The 19,692-nt window shown below is 43.6% G+C and overlaps 1 protein-coding gene across 1 annotated transcript; it reads right to left on the bottom strand.

Moving 5' to 3' along the window:
• Positions 1–1,057: 1,057 nt before the first annotated feature.
• LOC109906014 (cystine/glutamate transporter) lies at positions 1,058–11,258 on the bottom strand. Its single transcript, XM_031790124.1, has 12 exons — positions 10,654–11,258; positions 9,935–10,061; positions 8,095–8,210; positions 7,735–7,860; positions 6,054–6,153; positions 5,852–5,896; positions 5,635–5,758; positions 4,911–5,014; positions 4,434–4,530; positions 3,998–4,147; positions 3,231–3,408; positions 1,058–2,202 (listed from the first exon to the last, which is right to left on the bottom strand). The coding sequence occupies exons 1-12, from the start codon at positions 10,934–10,936 to the stop codon at positions 2,147–2,149; spliced, it is 1,506 nt and encodes a 501-aa protein (XP_031645984.1). The 5' UTR covers positions 10,937–11,258; the 3' UTR covers positions 1,058–2,146.
• Positions 11,259–19,692: the final 8,434 nt, after the last annotated feature.

Raw genomic sequence — 19,692 nt, 5'->3', positions numbered from 1 at the left:
CGGTGGCTTTTCTCAACAGCAAGGCTATGCTCACTGAGTCTGTACATAGTCAGAGTTTGGGTCAGTCACAGTGGTCAGGTATTCTGCCACTGTGCACTCTCTGTTTAGGGCCAAATAGCATTCTAGTTTGCTCTGTTTTTTGTTAATTCTTTCCAATGTGTCAAGTAATTATCTTGTTGTTTTCTCATGATTTGGTTGGGTGTAATTGTGTTGCTGTCCTAGGGCTCTGTGGGGCCTGTTTGTGTCTGTGAACAGAGCCCCAGGACCAACTTGCTTAGGAGACTCTTCTCCAGGTTAATCTCTATGTAGGTGATGGCTTTGTTTCCTTTTAAGTGGTTATAGAATTTGGATTTTGATAATTAGCGGGTAATGGCCTAATTCCTCTCCCCATCCTTCTCTCTCCCTCTCTCTTTCCCTCTCTCTCTGTTGAGCAGTGTTCCTGGTCGTGTGCAGTAACGTTGGGATGCTCTCTTCCTGTCTACACTCTAGGCTGCTAGCCAGGACTCTGGCAGTGCTCACTCACATGTATGTGTGAGAACATTAGCCTCTGGTACACAGCCAATATCCTGGCAACAGTGTGTGTGTGTTTGTCTCAATGGAAAGGGTATCTGTTGGCTTCACAGCTTGAGTAACCCTGGTGTGAATCATCTGTAGTAATAGAGCTATTCTGCCCAGCGTATTTGAGGCTTAAATTATGCCAGTGCACATGCAAACAAACACACACACACACACAGAGAGAGAGAGAGAGAGAGAGAGAGACAGAGAGAGAGACACACAGAGAGAGAGATAGAGAGAGAGATATATATATATAGAGACAGAGAGACACAGAGAGAGAGGCACAGAGAGAGAGAGAGAGAGAGAGAGAGGGGGGGGAGAGAGAGAGAGAGAGAGAGAGAGAGAGAGAGAGAGAGAGAGAGAGAGACAGAGAAACAGATTCTGCACATGGGGAGGACACCATTTTAGAAACAACCAATGCTTTCACCAAGTGGAAATAAGATCATGTATCCGTTGTATTGTACAAATAGTGGTATACATGATACAAAAGTAGGATCTCTGATTGAAAAAAATCTATTTTTATTGTTCTATTAAATCGGATATCAGGTTCTCCAGGGCATCATTTCAAAACATTCACTTGTCCTGAACATACATGTTTTAAAAAATATATAAAATATAAAACATCACATTAATGTTGGTTGTCATGTGTTTAAGGACATCATGTTTCACAGGCATCTGTAGATTGAGTATGAGTTTACTGTTCTGAGTGCTTGTCTTACTCAGACTATACAACACATCAATTAACACTCACTGATCTGTCTTCATTTCCTAAAATATAGAAATAACTATAGGGAGCCTTAGGCTTAATTTATGTGTGTCGTATAGTCTGATCCTGAATGATCTGGAGAAAACTGAGTATCCAGTGTTGTCTGGGGTGTAGCAGTCAGAGACTATGGCTAATGCTAATGCTAGAGGTGACAATGGTTAAGGCAAGCAAAGACTTTGACCTAATGCTAGCTGAGATTTTGGCTAATTCTAGCTTTAAAAAATGACTAATGCTAGCTGTGATTGTGGCTAAATCTAGCTGTGATTGTGGCTAAACCTAGCTGTGACGGTGGCTAACGCTAGCTGCGACTGTGGCCAAATCTAGCTGTGATTGTGGCTAAGGCTAGCTGCGACTGTGGCTAACGCTAGCTGTGATTGTGGCTAATGCTATCTGTAACGATGACTAAAGCTAGCTGTGATTGCTGCCAAAGATAGTTATACTCCAAGCTTACAGGGATTCCCTGGCTCTGCCGCATCTCATCAACAATAAAAGCTGTTGCATTTCTAAGAGGCTGGGCTCCCACTGCAGACTGGAGCCAGAGTGTAGGGGTTACAGAGATGGATTACCTGCAAATCTCACACAGGGAGACACACACACACAGCCACAGCCTCACCTCCCTGCCTGCCTGGCCATTCCATTTCAAATGCTTGAGTGAGGAGAGAGGAGCGAGTATTCAGGCGGTTTGAATTGGTAATGTGAAATGTGAGAGCAGAGCAGGGCTAAGCCTGCCTAGATAAGGACAGCAGGATGGGGGAGTCATAATAATTTATTCTATGAAACGATGCAATAGAGGCCATCGGTGTGGGGATATGGTGTGAAGGAGTGTCAGTGTTCCGCTGGGATCACCTCCAGGATGATCTGGACAGATCTGTTGAAGGAATCTGGAGACAGAATAAAACACATAGAAAAACTCTTATGATACCATTTTACAGTTCCCTCCATAGTTATTGGGACAGTGAAGCATGGTTTCTTCTTTTAGCTCAATACTTCAAAACGTTGGATTTGAAATCAAACAATGACTGCGAGGATAAAGGGCAGACTGTCAGCTTTAATTTGATTTTTTTTTCATCCACATTGAGTGAACCATTTAGAAAGTAAAGCACGTTTTGTAAATGATCCACCCCTCATTTTCGGGGAGCAACAGTATTGGGACAAATTCTCTTATATGTGTATTAAAGTATTCAAACGTTATATTTGGTCCGATATTCATCGCACGCAATGACTACATCAAGCGTGTGACTCTACAAATGTCTTGATTGCATTTGCTGTTTGTTTGTAAATATTAGTAGAATATGTTTCGAAACACTTCTCCGTGAATGTGGATGTTACCATGATTACGTAGAATCCTGAATGAATCGTGAATAATTATGGGTGAGAAAGTTCTAGATGCACAAATATCAAGTGAATCTGTCCCCTTGACTTTTGCTCCTCTAAAATGGGAGACTATGTACAAAACGTACTGTACTTTCTAAACAGTTCCCCCGATATGGATGCAAATACCTTCAAATTGCAGCTGACAGTCTGCACTTTAACTTCATTGTTACAGTTTGATTTCAAAACCAAACTTTTGGAGTTTGGAGCCAAAAGAAACAAAACGCTTCACTGTCCCAATAATTATGCAGCGTTAGGACAATATTATTTCCAAAGTGTCAACATAGACACATTGTTGGGATTCATGCTGCAATTTTGATAGGATGCCATGCTGAAAATTGATTGGAAATTGATTACATGTGCTAAACTGTGCGTGGATAGTTTAATGGTCCACTGCCCCTCCGATTAATCCCTTGAGTTGAACAATTGCTTTATAAAGATTAATCAATGCTGTCCATATGCCAGTAGTATGTATGATTTTCACAGTGATGTCTAGTAAATGCATTTAAATGCCTTCTAAGTGAAGGTAGCGTGTTACCTAAACCATCCTGTAGCCACTTGGGTCTGCGGTCAAACACAATGAAAATATAGTAGGCTGGGATTCCTGTCAGGGAGATGGCGAATCCTATCCCTGTGTTGACGGGGTCGGAGTAGAGAGAGAGGAACACCATGAAGAAACAGGTGAATGAGAAAATGGCTGGAATGAAAAGAGGAACCTGGAGAGACAAAGAAGTGCAGAGTCTGTATGTAAACAGTTAAGTGTTCAGTAGTTGTTTTGAGTAAGACAACCATTAGACAGACTCATACTCTTTCCATGTGATTGTCTGCACTTCTATCACTCCAGTGTTTATTTGCTAAACTGTAATTATTTCGCCAGTATTGGCCTATTTATTGGCCTCCCTAATCTTACTACATTCGCACACACTGTATAAAGACATTTCTATTGTGTTATTGACTGTATGTTTGTTTATCCCATGTGTAACTCTGTGTTGTTTGTGTCGCACTGCTTTGCTCTATCTCGGCCAGGTCGCAGTTGTAAATGGAGATCTTGTTCTCAACTAGCCTACCTGGTTAATTAAAGGTTAAATTAAATAAAAAATGTGCGCAAGATGCTTGCATATCGGCCACATGCAGTGGCACAGAAGGAGCGATGTCCTAATCGCCCTTTGATGTGTTTATGTCGACATGTGTGTGTGTGTGTGTGTGTGTGCGCATAAGCACTTTGTGACAATTGCTGATGTAAAAAGGGCTTTATAGATACATTTGATGATTTGATGGTTGATGATTCACGTGTGTTGGCCTGACCTTGAAAGGGCGTGGCATGTCAGGGCGTGTGTATCTCATGTAGATGAGGCCCAGCACAGCCACGCCAATGAAGAGCCAGCGAAGGAAGCTCATGAAGTTCAACAGACTGTAGATGTCTCCAACAAACAGCTGGAACACCGTCATAGGGTACTGTAAACACACACAGAGAAAGAATGGACACTCCGACACACAATCACACACACACACACACACACACACACACACAGAGAGAGAGAGAGAGAGAGAGAAGTACACAGACAAACGGATCCAATGAGGAAGTGGCAGAGATGCTGACACGTACCCACAAAGCATGGTGACAGTTCAAACATAAACACAGGAATGCAACGTTTTAATTGTGGACCCTGTAGAGCAGGTCCTCATAAAGACAGTAAAGAGCGATATGTGTGTATGAAAAAAAAAAAAACATTTATCTGACCAGAACGAGGACGGCTGCCAAAGGAGTGTGTCTGCGGACGTGGATCATGGACAGAACCTCAGGGAGATGGCCCTCGCGTGATGCCACGTAGAACATTCTAGAATGACCAACACAATCACACAATCTTCAGGATGAAATGAGAAATACCTTCAACAACAACACTTCATCATCGTCTTTGTAAGCGGTGTCTGACAAAATTCAATATATGAAAACTACACATGAAAGTCAACTACTGACAGTCATAGCTGACCTTCGCACAGAAATGCAATGTCAGTTATTGTGTTTTCACTATACCACTATACCACACATCTAAACTTCTGCTTAACAGGGTTTGGCAGTTGAAAAAAAAAGATAAGATTAGATTCCTCTCACACAGTCCTCAAACATTGTGTTGGGAAGGGAAGGCAATTTTTCATTCTCCTTGGCAGGAGAATCTAGCGAAGGCTGCGGTGTGACACCTGAGTTGACGCAGCCCACCTTGAGAAAGCGAACAAGCAGCCATTCATCGAACCAAAGCACGACAAGGCTACAAATACCGGCACCGCCACCGAAAAGTTCCCCATCATCTTCCCTGCAAACGTCTGCAGGAAAAACAGACGAGAGAGAGAGAGAGAGAGAGAGAGAGAGAGAGAGTATGAACCAAACAAGGACAAAGAGATGCAGAAAAAGATCCTCAATTCAATTACTATCTAATTAACGGACATGCACGTAGCTCCAATGCTCTCACACTTTCCTTAAGAGCAACATCACAGACACCATTGAAAAGATCTGATCAGATCAGAGCCCTTTTAGTGAATAACCCTCCCCCTTCTCCAAACAGGTCCGAGATCAGTATACAGTCTCTGTCTGTGACTATGTCATTAAGACTGCAAGATGATTTAGTTATCATTGAGAGGAATGGACTGTGTGGAATCACATAAGGCCATACTGGGAAGCAGAGGTGTTGGGCTTGGTGTTGGGCTGTAATCTACTAATTACAGTTTAGAGTGCAGGAGAGCAACACCACAGACACCATCAGGGCCTGATGAAGCGCTGATGAACGAGGTGTGTGACTGCAGTCAATGCGCCTCAAGTGTATCAATACATCACACAAAGAAATGCATAGGACTCTTATGTTAACGCCAGCCAATAGCGGTGGGTGGTTGTAGGATCAGTGTCGATCAAATCGGCCAATAGGCAGCGAGCTTGTTGGATGCCTTACCACGGCGACGGCTTGCGATGCCAACAGCTCCTCTGCTGACATCACAGTGTAGTATGCCACGTTAGTCAACACGTAGCAGAAAGTGACTATCGCCATGGAGATACAGATGGCCAATGGGACAGTCCTGGGGATACGTAAACATTTGAGAACAACAATCTTACGATCAGGCAAACCTACTGTGCGAGAACAAGATATGGAATGAGGAGGATGAACTCACTTTTCTGGATTCTCTACTTCCTCGGTTACAAAGTTCAGATAAAACCTGCCGGCAGAAAGTTGGAGCTTTACAACAATATTACGAGCCTTACAAGAGCTCATACATGCTCACGGCAAGTAATAATGCGTTACACTAGTTGGCTTCATGAAAAGGGTAGAATAAGATATTAAAGCTAGTTACGTTAGGAGAAGTCCATACCTACCACCCAGCATAGGCGTACATCCCAGAGTAGAAGGCCAGAGGAAGGCCTGTGAGCTTGATATTACTGACCTCAAATGCATTCTCAAAGTTCTTCGTCTCCCCTGCACATAAACACAAAGAAGGAATTACACGTTCACCAAAGAAGATCAAAACTCCTTGAGTGTTTGACAAGGTATTACACAGCCGTAAGTTGCAGGTAGTTGCAGCCGTAAGAACATTCCAGTACAATACACACATACTGTATGTAGTGTGTTCCTCTTTAATGGAATCTTGTGCATGTCCTAGCTTATGGGCCTGAGTAACAGGCAGCTTACTTTGGGCACGCTTTTCATCCGGACATGAAAATGCTGCCCCCTACCCAAGAGAGGTTAAATTACGAGTCCATTTGGTTTAGCAACGGAAAAGGTAAGGAACCTTCCCATTAGCCATGATTGGCTGAGATAATGGATAGGCTGGACATGCCAAGAGATGAGTTTGGATTGATCTGCCATGTAGCATGCTCATTATTTGTTGATAGTCCTTTCCATCTTGATGTTTTTAAAGATATACATAAAAATGTTTTGCTACTTTTTTTCAACAACATTAATGCCCTGAATTTAGCAGGCACTATCAACAGATCAGTTGGGAAAAAAGTGAATGGCTATTTTCTCCACACACCACGATCAGTGTGAACTGGAGTGACTTGACACAACGCTGTTCAAACAAGGTGTAGCTACAAACAAAACAGAGTTAAATGCCTGTGATATGTGATTATCCCACCTAGCTATCTTAAGATGAATACACTAACTGTAGGTCGCTCTTGATAAGAGCATCTGCTAAATGGCCAAAATGTCAAATGTAAAAATGACAATGTTTGCATCGGTAGTAGTATGGGTTGGGATTATGCCGGTTCATTGTTTAGCTAGCTAGCTAGATGATTACATGACCCATCAAGTTAGCCAGGTGTGTCTCAGGGTGATTACGGTCATCTAATGTATTCCATGAACATGTGTACATGTCTAGACAATAGTTTAAATAAGTATGTAATTATAGAATATTTATAAAATATTTGTATCTGTTTTTGATATTGCTACTATTTAAGTAACAATTTCAATGTACCGTGTACACCTTGTGTATCCTTGCTATAGTGTGTGTTTACCAAAGGCAGTAATGTGAAGGACAATATGACCTGCACCAAAGTCAGTTTAAGATATAGGCCAAGGACTACAGTACATAAAGCATATTTTTACCTGGACTTTTTCCCTATTGTAGGCTACTACTTTTACCACTTTTAGTCTTGAAATATATATGTGTTTACTAAATTACTCACTCTGTTTAGCACATGGCATCACATGTGAATCTTTAAAGTGATGGATGGGGCTAAGGCTTAAGAGGGTGTGAATGATGCTGAATGTGTGGAGACAAAGAAGAGCTCTCCAGTAGGTGTACCAAAACTGTCAAGGTCCATTTTCTCAAAAGTGGGGTTACAAGTTGACTTTCAAAACGGAATTACATTGTTCCTCAACTGCAGTGTATGATATACAATTTTCAAGCTCTGAGTCTCATCTCGTATCAAATGTTTTAAAAAACAACATTTCAAATGTTGTTACACAAGACAGAATCGAGGCGGTTGGTCACATTTGACGATGGTGTTGATTGTAATGATCATGGTGAGGATGATGACGATGATAACGAAGAGTTACCTTTGAAGAGCATATAGAGGCCAGGTACGATGATGATGGCGATGGCCAGCAGCTTGCTAAAGGTGAGTAAGATCTGAATCCTGTTTGTCCAGCTCGTACTCATACTGTTGAGATACATCACTGATGCTGTGGAGCAGGAATACACATGAACACACACACACATACACTTTGTGAGACTGACTGGTACCTTACAGTCACTTGAACCATCTCACTGATAAGCACAAAAATCCTATAATCGAAAGTTTGTTCAATTCAATTGACTGTAAAAAAAAATATATATATATATATATGTATATATATATATATATATATATATATGTATATATATAATAATGCTGTAGCATTATTACTCAGACATACTTATTCCTATAGAGGTGGCCAGTTTGATAGCAATCTCGGGCACTCCACACGGCATGAATATGGGTTCCAGGATATATTGTCCAAAGGCCAGGGATATCACTGCCAACCCTGCAGGTCTAGAACAGACAACACTGTCACACGCAGACTCAAAAACGCTGAACCAAACATACACGTTTACCAAACAAACACAGTGACAGGAAACGCTGACCCACAAAGCTGTGCGATCTGGGGCATCATTCACTGTTTAGAGTGTTGGGGAGCATGTGACCTTCTACTGACACGAACCTGTCTTACCCAACCTCACAACAGTTTATTAGCTTCCCCTGACACTAACAGTCTATAACAGTCAAATAACTATAGTTACTGATATTCAGTGGTTACTGACTCAAATATGTCTGCTAGGTTCAGTTGAGGAAATTACATTAAAATACCCAGGGAATACTTAAGCAATAACACCCGAGGGGGTGTGGTATATGGCCAATATACCACGGCTAAGCTCTGTTCTTAGGCACGACTCAACGTGAAATGCCTTGATTTCAACCCTTAGCCGTGGCATATTGGCCATATACCACCAACCTGGTATATTGCCAATAATCTAATAACTGTTGCACAGTCTGTGGGCTGATCCCCAGAATGCTGTTCATTTCCCATAGACTCAAAACCATACACACACACACACACAACCCCCCCCCCCTCCTGGCCTGGGTTAACCTGAGGTACAGTAATAGTATAGCGGGTTTGTTGACACTGCTCTGCTACCACGGGTATCAACGGACCAGGATGGGATCCAAAAGGCTTTGCTATCTTTACAATGCTGAGATATATACACTAGGCCCATCCCCGTCTCTCTCTCACACACAGGGAGTATAGAGTGATATACAAATCAAATCAAATCAAATGTATTTATATAGCCCTTCTTACATCAGCTGATATCTCAAAGTGCTGTACAGAAACCCAGCCTAAAACCCCAAACAGCAAGCAATGCAGGTGTAGAAGCACCTGCATTCTTCCTAGGCCAAAACCTAGGAAGAAACCTAGAGAGGAACCAGGCTATGTGGGGTGGCCAGTCCTCTTCTGGCTGTGCCGGGTGGAGATTATAACAGAACATGGCCAAGATGTTCAAATGTTCATAAATGACCAGCATGGTCATATAATAATAAGGCAGAACAGTTGAAACTGGAGCAGCAGCACGGTCAGATGGACTGGGGACAGCAAGGAGTCATCATGTCAGGTAGTCCTGGGGCATAGTCCTAGGGCTCAGGTCCTCCGAGAGAGAGAAAAAAAGAGAGAATTAGAGAGAGCATATGTGGGGTGGCCATTCCTCTTCTGGCTGTGCCGGGTGGAGATTATAACAGAACATGGCCAAGATGTTCAAATGTTCATAAATGATCAGCATGTTCGAATAATAAGAAGGCAGAACAGTTGAAACTGGAGCAGCATCACGGCCAGGTGGACTGGGGACAGCAAGGAGTCATCATGTCAGGTAATCCTGGGGCATGGTCCTAGGGCTCAGGTCCTCCGAGAGAGAGAAGGAGAGAATTAGAGAACGCACACTTAGATTCACACAGGACACCGAATAGGACAGGAGAAGTACTCCAGATATAACAAACTGACCCTAGCCCCCCGACACATAAACTACTGCAGCATAAATACTGGAGGCTGAGACAGGAGGGGTCAGGAGACACTATGGACCCATCCGAGGACACCCCCGGACAGGGCCAAACAGGAAGGATATAACCCCACCCACTTTGCCAAAGCATATACACATACCTTGTTGCAAGTATCTACCCACCCTTCCTGCTGCTGTCTCTGTCTCACACACACACACACACACACCTACCTGATGGCGATGAGGTCAGCCCAGAGGCGTATGAAGGCCATCTGTGGTCCAAAGGCCTCCAGGATATAGGTATAATGTCCCCCGGACTTCTGGATACTGGTTCCCAGCTCTGCATAGGACAGGGCCCCTGGGAAATGAAAAAGGGAAAGGTTTAGGACAGGTGAGTGGCTAGCCAGCTATAAAACATTGGCAGCATCAGCAACAGCAGAATACTGGCTATAAGAGGAAAATATGATTCATTGTATTCATAATCATGTGTGTGTGGCGAGAGAGAGAGAGAGAGAGAGAGAGGGGGGGGGGGGGGTTAGTGTAAAGGGTAATTGCTGTTTCAGCAGTTAGATGGCTAGTTAGAAGGCAGTAGCTACGGTAAGGCTTCTGTAATAACAGTAATATAATGAAATAATACAAGTGTAGAAGCGGAAGCTTTTCCATAGCAGCAGACAGTTAGCAAAGTTTATCCACCCCCCTAAGCTTTCATTCACACTCATCATCTCAAGAAAAGCTGTTTTACAAGTTTAGCACTTTGTTTTGGGATGCATCAACTCAAGTGTCTTCAGGGATGGGGAAGCAGGGGAGTTGTAACCCAATAGGCTGAACAGCAATAAAAACACAAAATCTCCATCCTCCATAGCTTCAGTTCGCATGCATCATAAAACCACTCAGCACACCTTTACTCAGGTATGTCTCCTCGCTTCTGGCGACAACTACGTGTGACTCACCAAACAGGGACAGCACTCCGCAGGCAATCCACACCACCAGAGACATTCCAACACTCCCAGAGTTCTTCAGGATTCCCTTGGGCGAGATGAAGATTCCCGCTCCGATGATGGTACCGATGATGATGGAGATTCCCCGAAGCAGGGTCACCTTCTTCCTCAACTCTACCTTTCCGTTCGGAGCATCAGGCTCCTCTTTTGGGGCAGGGGTATCCCCCGGGTGTCCCCCATTTTGGGGGGTGTTGTTCACCCCAGTCCCCTCACCATTAACTGACCTCCTGGTCATCCTTGTACTCTCTCTCACACACACACACACGCACAAGCACACACTCTCTCCAACACACAATGTGTCACACACACTCCTCACCTTTCTGGCACTTCGGGTCCCAAGACAACCTTAAGGTTTTTCTGTCCGTCTGCAGTGACCTGCTGTTGAGAATACAGAAGAGTAGGTTACTCAGACAAAGCAGTCTGTTACTGGTCCTGCTGTGCAAATAACTTCTACCACTGGGAATTAGACCAAACCTCTTGGGAATGGCCTCTCCCACTCTCTCCCTCTCTCTCTTAGACACACAGACACACTCACACGCACAGACACACACACACTCTAATCTCGCTTTAAAGCCCCACTCATTCAGTCACTCTCTCTCTCTCTTTTACTCTCCCACTTGCTGCCTCTAACACTTTTTTTCTCTCTCGCCCTCTTTTGTCTATCTCTCTCCAGCGTTCCTACTCTCCCAAACCTCTTACTATATGGCTGGTCACTGTGCCTCACTGCAGAAGCAGTCTGGTAGTGTTGTCTGGTAGTGTTTCAGAGGTGTCTGCTTTGGGCACCCTCTACCTCGGGATGTCAATGATGTATCTGAATAATCACCTGAGAGTTCACAACACAGTTATCCCTAAACAAAAGGGGGACCAGAAACTAGTGGAACTGATGCAATCGATGCCAAAGCGCTCTGATGTCACACGTCACATGACATGCGGTAATCGTCAACGCCTACGGTCTGAACTTGTCATTGACCACAAGCTACCACAACTAGTCTTGTGAATACACACAAGGCTTCCAGTAAGATCATACTCATTACCACACTCAGCAAACGCTACCAACCAAACAATGGAAAAGCAAACAACTTTTTTCCCAATCTTTATTCAAGCATTGTTTAAAGGTTGTAAGGGAGTGTCATTATTTTTTCCAACACCTTCCTTTGAAAAGTAAACCAATAAAAATACGTAAAGAGAGTTGTATACTCTTTACAAGATCCCAGTAATTTATTGGGTAAACCACCAATGTTTCGGCATCACTGTGCCTTCTTCAAGGTGAAAAGTTCAGCCAACCAATCATACCGGTACAGCAACTGTATCTCTTCCTGATAAGCTGCCAGACAAACTGAGTCAGAAGCCTTGGTTTGAGATAAAGACCTTAGAATTCTAGGACAAGGTGCCATATTGGCTCTGAAAAGGCTGGTGGTTCCAGTCGCCTTCCAGTGAGTCAACCAAGAACACCTGGAGATGGGTTTTCTTGGTTTACAGCTGCCTGCCACAGGTGATACACGGTTAGAAAACCTCTCTACGCTACTCAGTTGCAGTGGCACTATTTACGCTTCAGTTTTACTTTAGTCCCGGTGTACTACTTGTACTCAAATCGAAACAACAGTCAGTGATTTGTTTCCTTTTTTGTCCAAAATAACTTTCCCTTATCTTCAAGTTGCAGCTTTTTTTAGATATGAATAGACATTCAAAGAACAAACAAATTCTCATAAAATCTAATGCTATGAAAAGCATTTAATCATAATCCATTTGTTTAACACTCCAACGGTGCCCAACAGTTCCAAGATCCTGTAACCATAGTGTTGTCACGGTGACCATTTTTTTGAGAATTCTCAGAAGTTTGATGTTGCCTAGTCACCGACTCAGTCACCATGACGATGACACAATTTCAGTCTCACGTTTGAAACAGCTCTCTAAACTCCCATCACACAAAAACACCCTTACACCCGTTGGTGACAAACACCAGACGGACAGAAACGACAGAGTTCTTTTTCTCTGTTCCCTCTGTGTGGGGAGAAAATCCCTTTGCAGATTTGATACGCTCCCCCTCAGGCAACCTATCCTTGCCAGGGCAACTGTTTGAGGGGAACTGAAGAAAGAGAGCCAGAGGGAGAGAAAGGGAGAAAGAGTGTATCTTTCTAACATCTTAAAATGTTCCATTCCCCTCGCTCGCTCAATGACATGCACACATATAAGCAGCTGGTCCCATAAAAAGACTATGCTTCAAACTACTCAACTTCAATTCTGAAATAAAAATGGTTTTGTAACGAGGCCAGTTGACTCTGAGGCCTTCTGCCTGACAACATGTAACTGTATCTGGCCCACAATATTGATTACAGTCTCTGTGGTCTCCCAGCTTGACTGTTGGTCAATATCCACCATGAATCCAGTGATGATGATAAATATGATACACCACAGCATGCTGTCAGTGACCTGAATCAGAGCTGGGTTATGGATTCTGACACTAGAGACAAGGGGGACTGTGTGTGTTAGTGAAGGGGGACAGGACAGAGTATGGCCCCATGGTAAGCAGAGGGTCCTCACTCTCTCTATTAGATCAAACACTATGAGAAGAAAGAGAAAACGGACAAAAACCTCTCTACTTTTCCCATGTGCTCTCCTCTGTGTGTGTGTGTGTGTGTGTGTGTGTGTGTGTGTGTGTGTGTGTGTGTGTGTGTGTGTGTGTGTGCTCAATGCTGGTTATTAAAAGCTCAGACAGTTTGTTTAGCTGAGCTGCAGCAGCGATAATAATGTCAGCACTGGTTAACCTGGGCCATAACACACACAGTGTTGATTCAGGAGTTAAATGAACACTGTAAGAGTTAAACAAAGTTAGTGGTGTAAAGGAACCCCACTGTTTGTCTTAATAACCACAGTTGAGTGTGAGAGAGTGCTTTTGTCAGAGTAAACCATTCCCATCAACATCACAGCCATCATTTTCATGTATAATGATTGATTAGGTAGTCTCCTTTATCAATGTTCCTAAACTTGACAGCCATTGTGAATGCAGGTTGTCGGTGAAATCCTAACTATGGCTGGATTCTAATAGGAATTACACTGTGCAGCAAAATCTGCTGAGAGGAACTATGATGTGGGACATCGAGAACTCACCATCAAGATGGCATTGGAGGAGTGGAGGCACTGGTTGGAGGGGGCGGAACACCCATTCTTAGTGTGGACTGACCATAAAAACCTGCAATATCTCCGCACAGCCAAGCACCTCAACTCTCAACTCTAGGCAGGCTCGCTGGGCCCTGTTATTCACCCGTATCAATTTCACTTTATCCTACCACCCGGGGTCCAAGAAAGTCCTTGGTGATTCCCATGGGAACTTGGGTGACATCGGATTCTCTCGGTAAGGTGGGCGTCGGGAACTTCCGGGATTCCTTGGAGACAAGGTGGGAGCAGTGAACGAGCGAGCGTGACTGGGAACAGACCTCCTCTTCCCATAGCCGCCCATCGATCTGTAAGATCAAGGCTATGTGAGAGTTGAGGTCGTTGGGAAGCTCCCGGGCTGCGAGCTCGTCTTTAACCTCCAACGATAATCCATGAAGGAACATGTCGAAAAGAGATTCTGGGTTCCAGGCACCCTCAGTGGCCAGACTACTGGAGTTTTGACACAATACGGGTGTTTTGATGCAGTTGGAGTAGCTTCCGAGCAGCCTCTCTCCTGGACAACGGAAAATCGAACACCTTCCTAACTTCCGCCATGAACTCCTCCAGACTGAGGCAAATGTTGGATTGTTGCTCCCACACCACTGTCGCCCAGGCAAGATCCCTCCCTGACATCAGCGTTATAAGATGCGCTATCTTTGAGCAATCCAAGGGAAACGAACAGGGCTGCAGCTCGAAGATGAGGGAGCACTGGGAGAGAAACGCTCTGCAGGGTCCTGGATCTCTAGAGTAGTGCTAGTAGCGCTAGGAGGTAAGCAGCATTCTCAGGAAGCCCGGGATAGACTGGGAAGAAGTGCTTCTGGTAGCGGGATTACTGAGAGTCTGGGGGGTTACCATACAGGCTTGCTGCCTAGTAAAATATCTGAGTAATTTCTCCAGCAATGCATTGATTGTGCGGTCGTGGTGTTCTGCCAAGTTGTAGAGTCGTTCCATAAGGTTTTGAAGTAACTCCTCGCATCTTCCAATGGTGGCTCCTTGGTAGGATACAGCATTGCGGAGCTGGTCCGAGTCTGCTGGGTCAGTCAGGGCCAGTTCATACTAACACAACTCAGGATATGACCCAGATGCAGACACAGGAGACGGACGGTTCAATACACAGAGTAGTTTATTAAACCACAGGGCAGATTGAGGACAGGCAGAGGTTCGTAACAGGGTCAGAGTCAGATAGGAACAGGACGGCAGGCAGGCTCGGGGTCAGGGCAGGCAGAACTGCTCGGAACCAGGAGGACTATAAAACAGGGACTAGAGAAAACAGGAGTACGGAAAAACAAGGCTTGATGAGACAAGATTAACTGGCAACAGACAAATAGTCAAACAGAAAACGCAGGTAGAAATACACAGGGGATAATGGGGGGAGATGGGATATGCCTGGTGGGGAGTGGAGACAAGCACAAAGACAGGTGAAACAGATCAGGGTGTGACAACCTGATGTCGCTTGTAAGCCAGGAGTTTCAGACCCTGTGTTAGGGTAAAACTAGGCCTTCAAAGTAAGGCCATATTATATATGTTTAAGCTAATCTCTATATGAGTCTGTGAATGTCTATATAAACTGTTTATACACTGAGTAGACAAAACATTAGGAACGCCTGCTCTTTCCATGACATAGACTGACCAGGTGAATCCAGGTGAAAGCTATGATCCCTTATTGGTGTCACTTGGTAAATCCACTTCAATCAGTTTAGATGAAGGAGAGGAATCAGGTTAAATAAGTATTTTTAAGCCTTGAGACAATTGAGACATGAATTGTGCCATTCAGAGTGCATTTGAACGGGGTATGGTAGTAGGTGCCAGGGGCACCGGTTTGAGTGTGTCAAGAACTGCAACGCTGCTAGGGTTTTCACGCTCAACAGTTTCCCGTGTGTATCAAGAATAGGCCAACACTCAAAGGACATCCAGACAATTTGGCACAACCGTGGGAAGCATTGGAGTCAACATGGGCCAGCATCTCTGTGGGATGCTTCCGACACCTTGTATAGAGTCCATGCCCCAACAAATTGAGGCTGTTCTGAGTGCAAAAAGGTGTGCAACTTAATATTATGAAGGTGTTCCTAAAGTTTTGAACACTCAGTGTATGTAGTGTATTGTCATAATGTTTGTGATAATATTCACCTAGCATCTCACTTGATGAAGGCCACAGGTCTGAATATGAACGGATTGAATAACCATGTTTCTGTCACTAAGAAATAAAGTCATGGGTTGTACCTTTACATTTCACTCAAAATGGAAAGACACTGTGGCATATGCAAATTAGGCTTTACACCACACAGTGTTAAAACAACACCAGAAATCGAGTTTCTGTAACACTACAATTTACTGACACTGAGAAAGTGTAACAGCGTCAGCACAGTATTAATTTAACACTGAAACGTGTGGCCCCGTAAAGACACTGGAACAGTGTTACATTTAATACTCTCAGTTAGGGTTGCACATTTTGGGGAATATTCATAGGTGGAAACTTTCCGTGGGAATTCATGGGAATATTTTGGAATTAATGTAAATATGTTCAAATTAATATTAATACCATTTAAATGTCGATGTTTTTTGCATTGGATATATTTGCCATATAATATGGAGACAGAAACATAAACCTTTTACCTTATCATAAATATACATAATTGCAAACTATTTAATTACGAATTTAACTTTAATTAAATGAGTTGATTCTTCACATGGGATGATTTCACTGAACAACAAAAGAAAGAGAATATTGAATGATCCACAATGATCCATCCCATCTCCCAAAAACGTTGTCAATATACATGTGTAAAACAATAGTCTAGAAACTAAAGCTTTGGTTGTCTTCCTCTCAGGCTTCCATGTCTTCACCCTGGACCTCCTCAATGTCCACCTCTTGAAAATCAAACTCTGAGGCCTCATCTTCACTGTCACTTTCCAACCTTGTTGAGGATGGCTCGTTTGTCAGACTCAAAAAGCCAGAAATTTGCCCGAATGTCCACCAATTCTTCAACCCGTGTATTGGTCAACCTGTTGCGTGCTTTGGTGTGTGTGTTCCCAAACAAGGGCCAGTTGAGCTCTGAGGCGGCTGATGTTGATGGGATTTGGAGGATGATGGAGGCAACAGGGGAAAGAGCCTCAGATCCACAAACTCCCTTCCACCAGGTGGCTGATGAGATATTGGCACGACTGCCATATTGCATCTCCATCCCAAAGCCCTTGCTTGGAAGTGTACTTCGCCAGACTGCCAAGAATCTTGCCCTCATCCAGCCCAAGGTGAAGAGACACGGTAGTGATGACACCATAGGCCTTGTAGATCTCTGCACCAGACATGCTGCTCTTTCCAGCATACTTGGGGTCCAACATGTACGGTGTGGCGTGTATGGGCTTCAGGCAGAGGTCTTCATGCTTTTTGACGTATTTCAGAACTGCCGTTTCCTCTGCTTGGAGCAACAGTGAAGTTGGCAGGGCAGTATGGATTTCTTCTCTTACATCTGAAAGCAGAGGCTGAATGTCAGACAGGATGGCATTGTCTCCCTAAATCTGTGCAATTGCTACTGCTATAGGTTTCAGTAGTTTCAGGCTGCTTACTACTCTCTCCCAAAATACATCATCCAGGAGAATCCTCTTGATGGGGCTGTCCACATCGGCAGACTGTGATATGGCCATTTCTTGGAGAGACTCCTTCCCCTCCAGGAGACTGTCAAACATGATGACAACACCACCCCAACAGGTGTTGCTGGGCAGCTTCAATGTGGTGCTCTTATTCTTCTCACTTTGCTTGGTGAGGTAGATTGCAGCTATATCTTGATGAATCATTGATGATATAACTTATTGAACCATAACCATTTCCTTGACTCTCTTGTAGAGTGGATCCACTATGTTCAGTGCCATGATGTCCTTGAAGAGCAGATACAATGCATGAGCAGCACAGCCAATGGGTGTGACGTGAGGGTAGAACTCCTCCACTTTAGACCAAGCAGCCTTCATGTTCGCAGCATTGTCTATCACCAGTGCAAATACCTTCTGTGGTCCAATGTCATTGATGACTGCCTTCAGCTCATCTGCAATGTAGAGACCAGTGTGTCTGTTGTCCCTTGTGTCTGTGTTCTTGTAGAGTGCTGGTTGAGGGGTGGAGATAATGTAGTTAATTATTCCTTGCCCACAAACATTCGACCACCCACCAGATATGATTGCAATACAGTCCGCATCCAGGAAATTAGTAGGTAAAGCATGTCTGGTTGGAGGGGTGTATGCTGGGTGAAGAACTCTGCATCCAGGAAATTAGTAGATAAAGCATGTCTGGTTGGAGGGGTGTTTTGCTGGGCGAAGAACATTCAGAATTCTCTTCCAATACACATTGCCTGTGAGCATCAGAGGTGAACCAGTTGCATACACAGCTCGAGCAAGACATTCATCAGCATTTCTCTGACTGCATTCCTCCATTGAGTCAAACAAACTTCTGATTCCTGGAGGACCATGTGCTGTTGCTATCGATAAGGTGTCTAATTCATAATTTTCACCTCGAATAGAAGTAGAGGGACTTTTGTCCTAGGTTGCTTGTTGTGAGCGCTGAGGGAACTTTATGCACTTGGCCAGATGATTCTGCATCTTTGTTGCATTCTTCACATATGATTTAGCACAATGTTTGCAAATGTACAGATGTACTATCTGATGTGTGGAGACATTTCACTGCAGCTAATGTAGAAGGAAAAGCTGTGTGGCATTTTCTGTAAAGATTTGAAAAAAACTGAGTTAAAAAAACAATTCAATTCCATGTACAGATAAATAGTTAAGCGGTTAGATTAAACAACTCCTTTGTAAGATAAATGTTTTAAAATGAAACAGGTGAAAACAGGTGAATTAACACTCCTCAGTTAGCAGGCTCAAGCAAGCTAGCACATGCTAGCAGAAATTGTTAACAAGTTAGAAATGATTTAAACACACTTTGCTGTAGGCTACTATTTACTACTTAACAAAAAATCTTGTATGTCATATAAAATATATTCAACCCACCCAGTATTGTAATCAAAACTTACCAGAAAGCATGTAGTCCTTGGCTCAGACAGTGTAATAGTGTGGACTCAATAGCATCTCATTAGAATGCAAGATCTTGAGAATCAGCTATACATGTGATGGAAGAGTGCACTGTGCATGTGATGGAAGAATGCACTGTGCATGTGATGGAAGAATGCACTGTGCATGTGATGGAAGAATGCACTGTGCATGTGATGGAAGAGTGCACTGTGCATGTGATGGAAGAATGCACTGTGCATGTGATGGAAGAATGCACTGTGCATGTGATGGAAGAATGCACTGTGCATGTGATGGAAGAATGAGGATTCCATTGAATTGGGGATAGTCTAACCAAAATATGCCACAAGACCTAGAATTGCCTTATGTTCATCCCACAAAAAAGGTTCACTGTTATAAGCTGACTTTTTTAATGAATTTTAGCAAAATTCACAAAATTCCAGGGCTTAACTTCCCATTGAAAATATTTACCAGAAAGTTACCGTCCCTTTGTGACCCTACTCTCAGTGTTGATTCAACACTGGACAATTTGCTGTGAAGCATCCGAACACATGTCAAACCTGATACTGTAAGCCCCTCTAGAACTGAAGAATACGCTAGAGTAGAGGCAGTGTTATAAATAAAAAACAATTAGCACAGCGATTCATAACGCAACAAAACGATGAGTGGGCCAACACTTCCGGCAGAGGCAGGCAGATGTGGAAAGGAAAGAGAGAACACAGTAGCATGGTGCCATGCTGCTGTTGGGCCTGTGGCTAGAGGCTGCTGTTCTGTTTGGCTCCTGTTGTGCTCCTGTTTGTTTAATTATTAAAACCCTCTTCCTTGCAACCT

The sequence above is a fragment of the Oncorhynchus kisutch genome, linkage group LG15, assembly GCF_002021735.2.
Source record: "Oncorhynchus kisutch isolate 150728-3 linkage group LG15, Okis_V2, whole genome shotgun sequence".
In the NCBI taxonomy this organism is placed as follows: Eukaryota; Metazoa; Chordata; class Actinopteri; order Salmoniformes; family Salmonidae; genus Oncorhynchus; species Oncorhynchus kisutch.
This window is presented reverse-complemented; position numbering and strand designations above follow the sequence as displayed.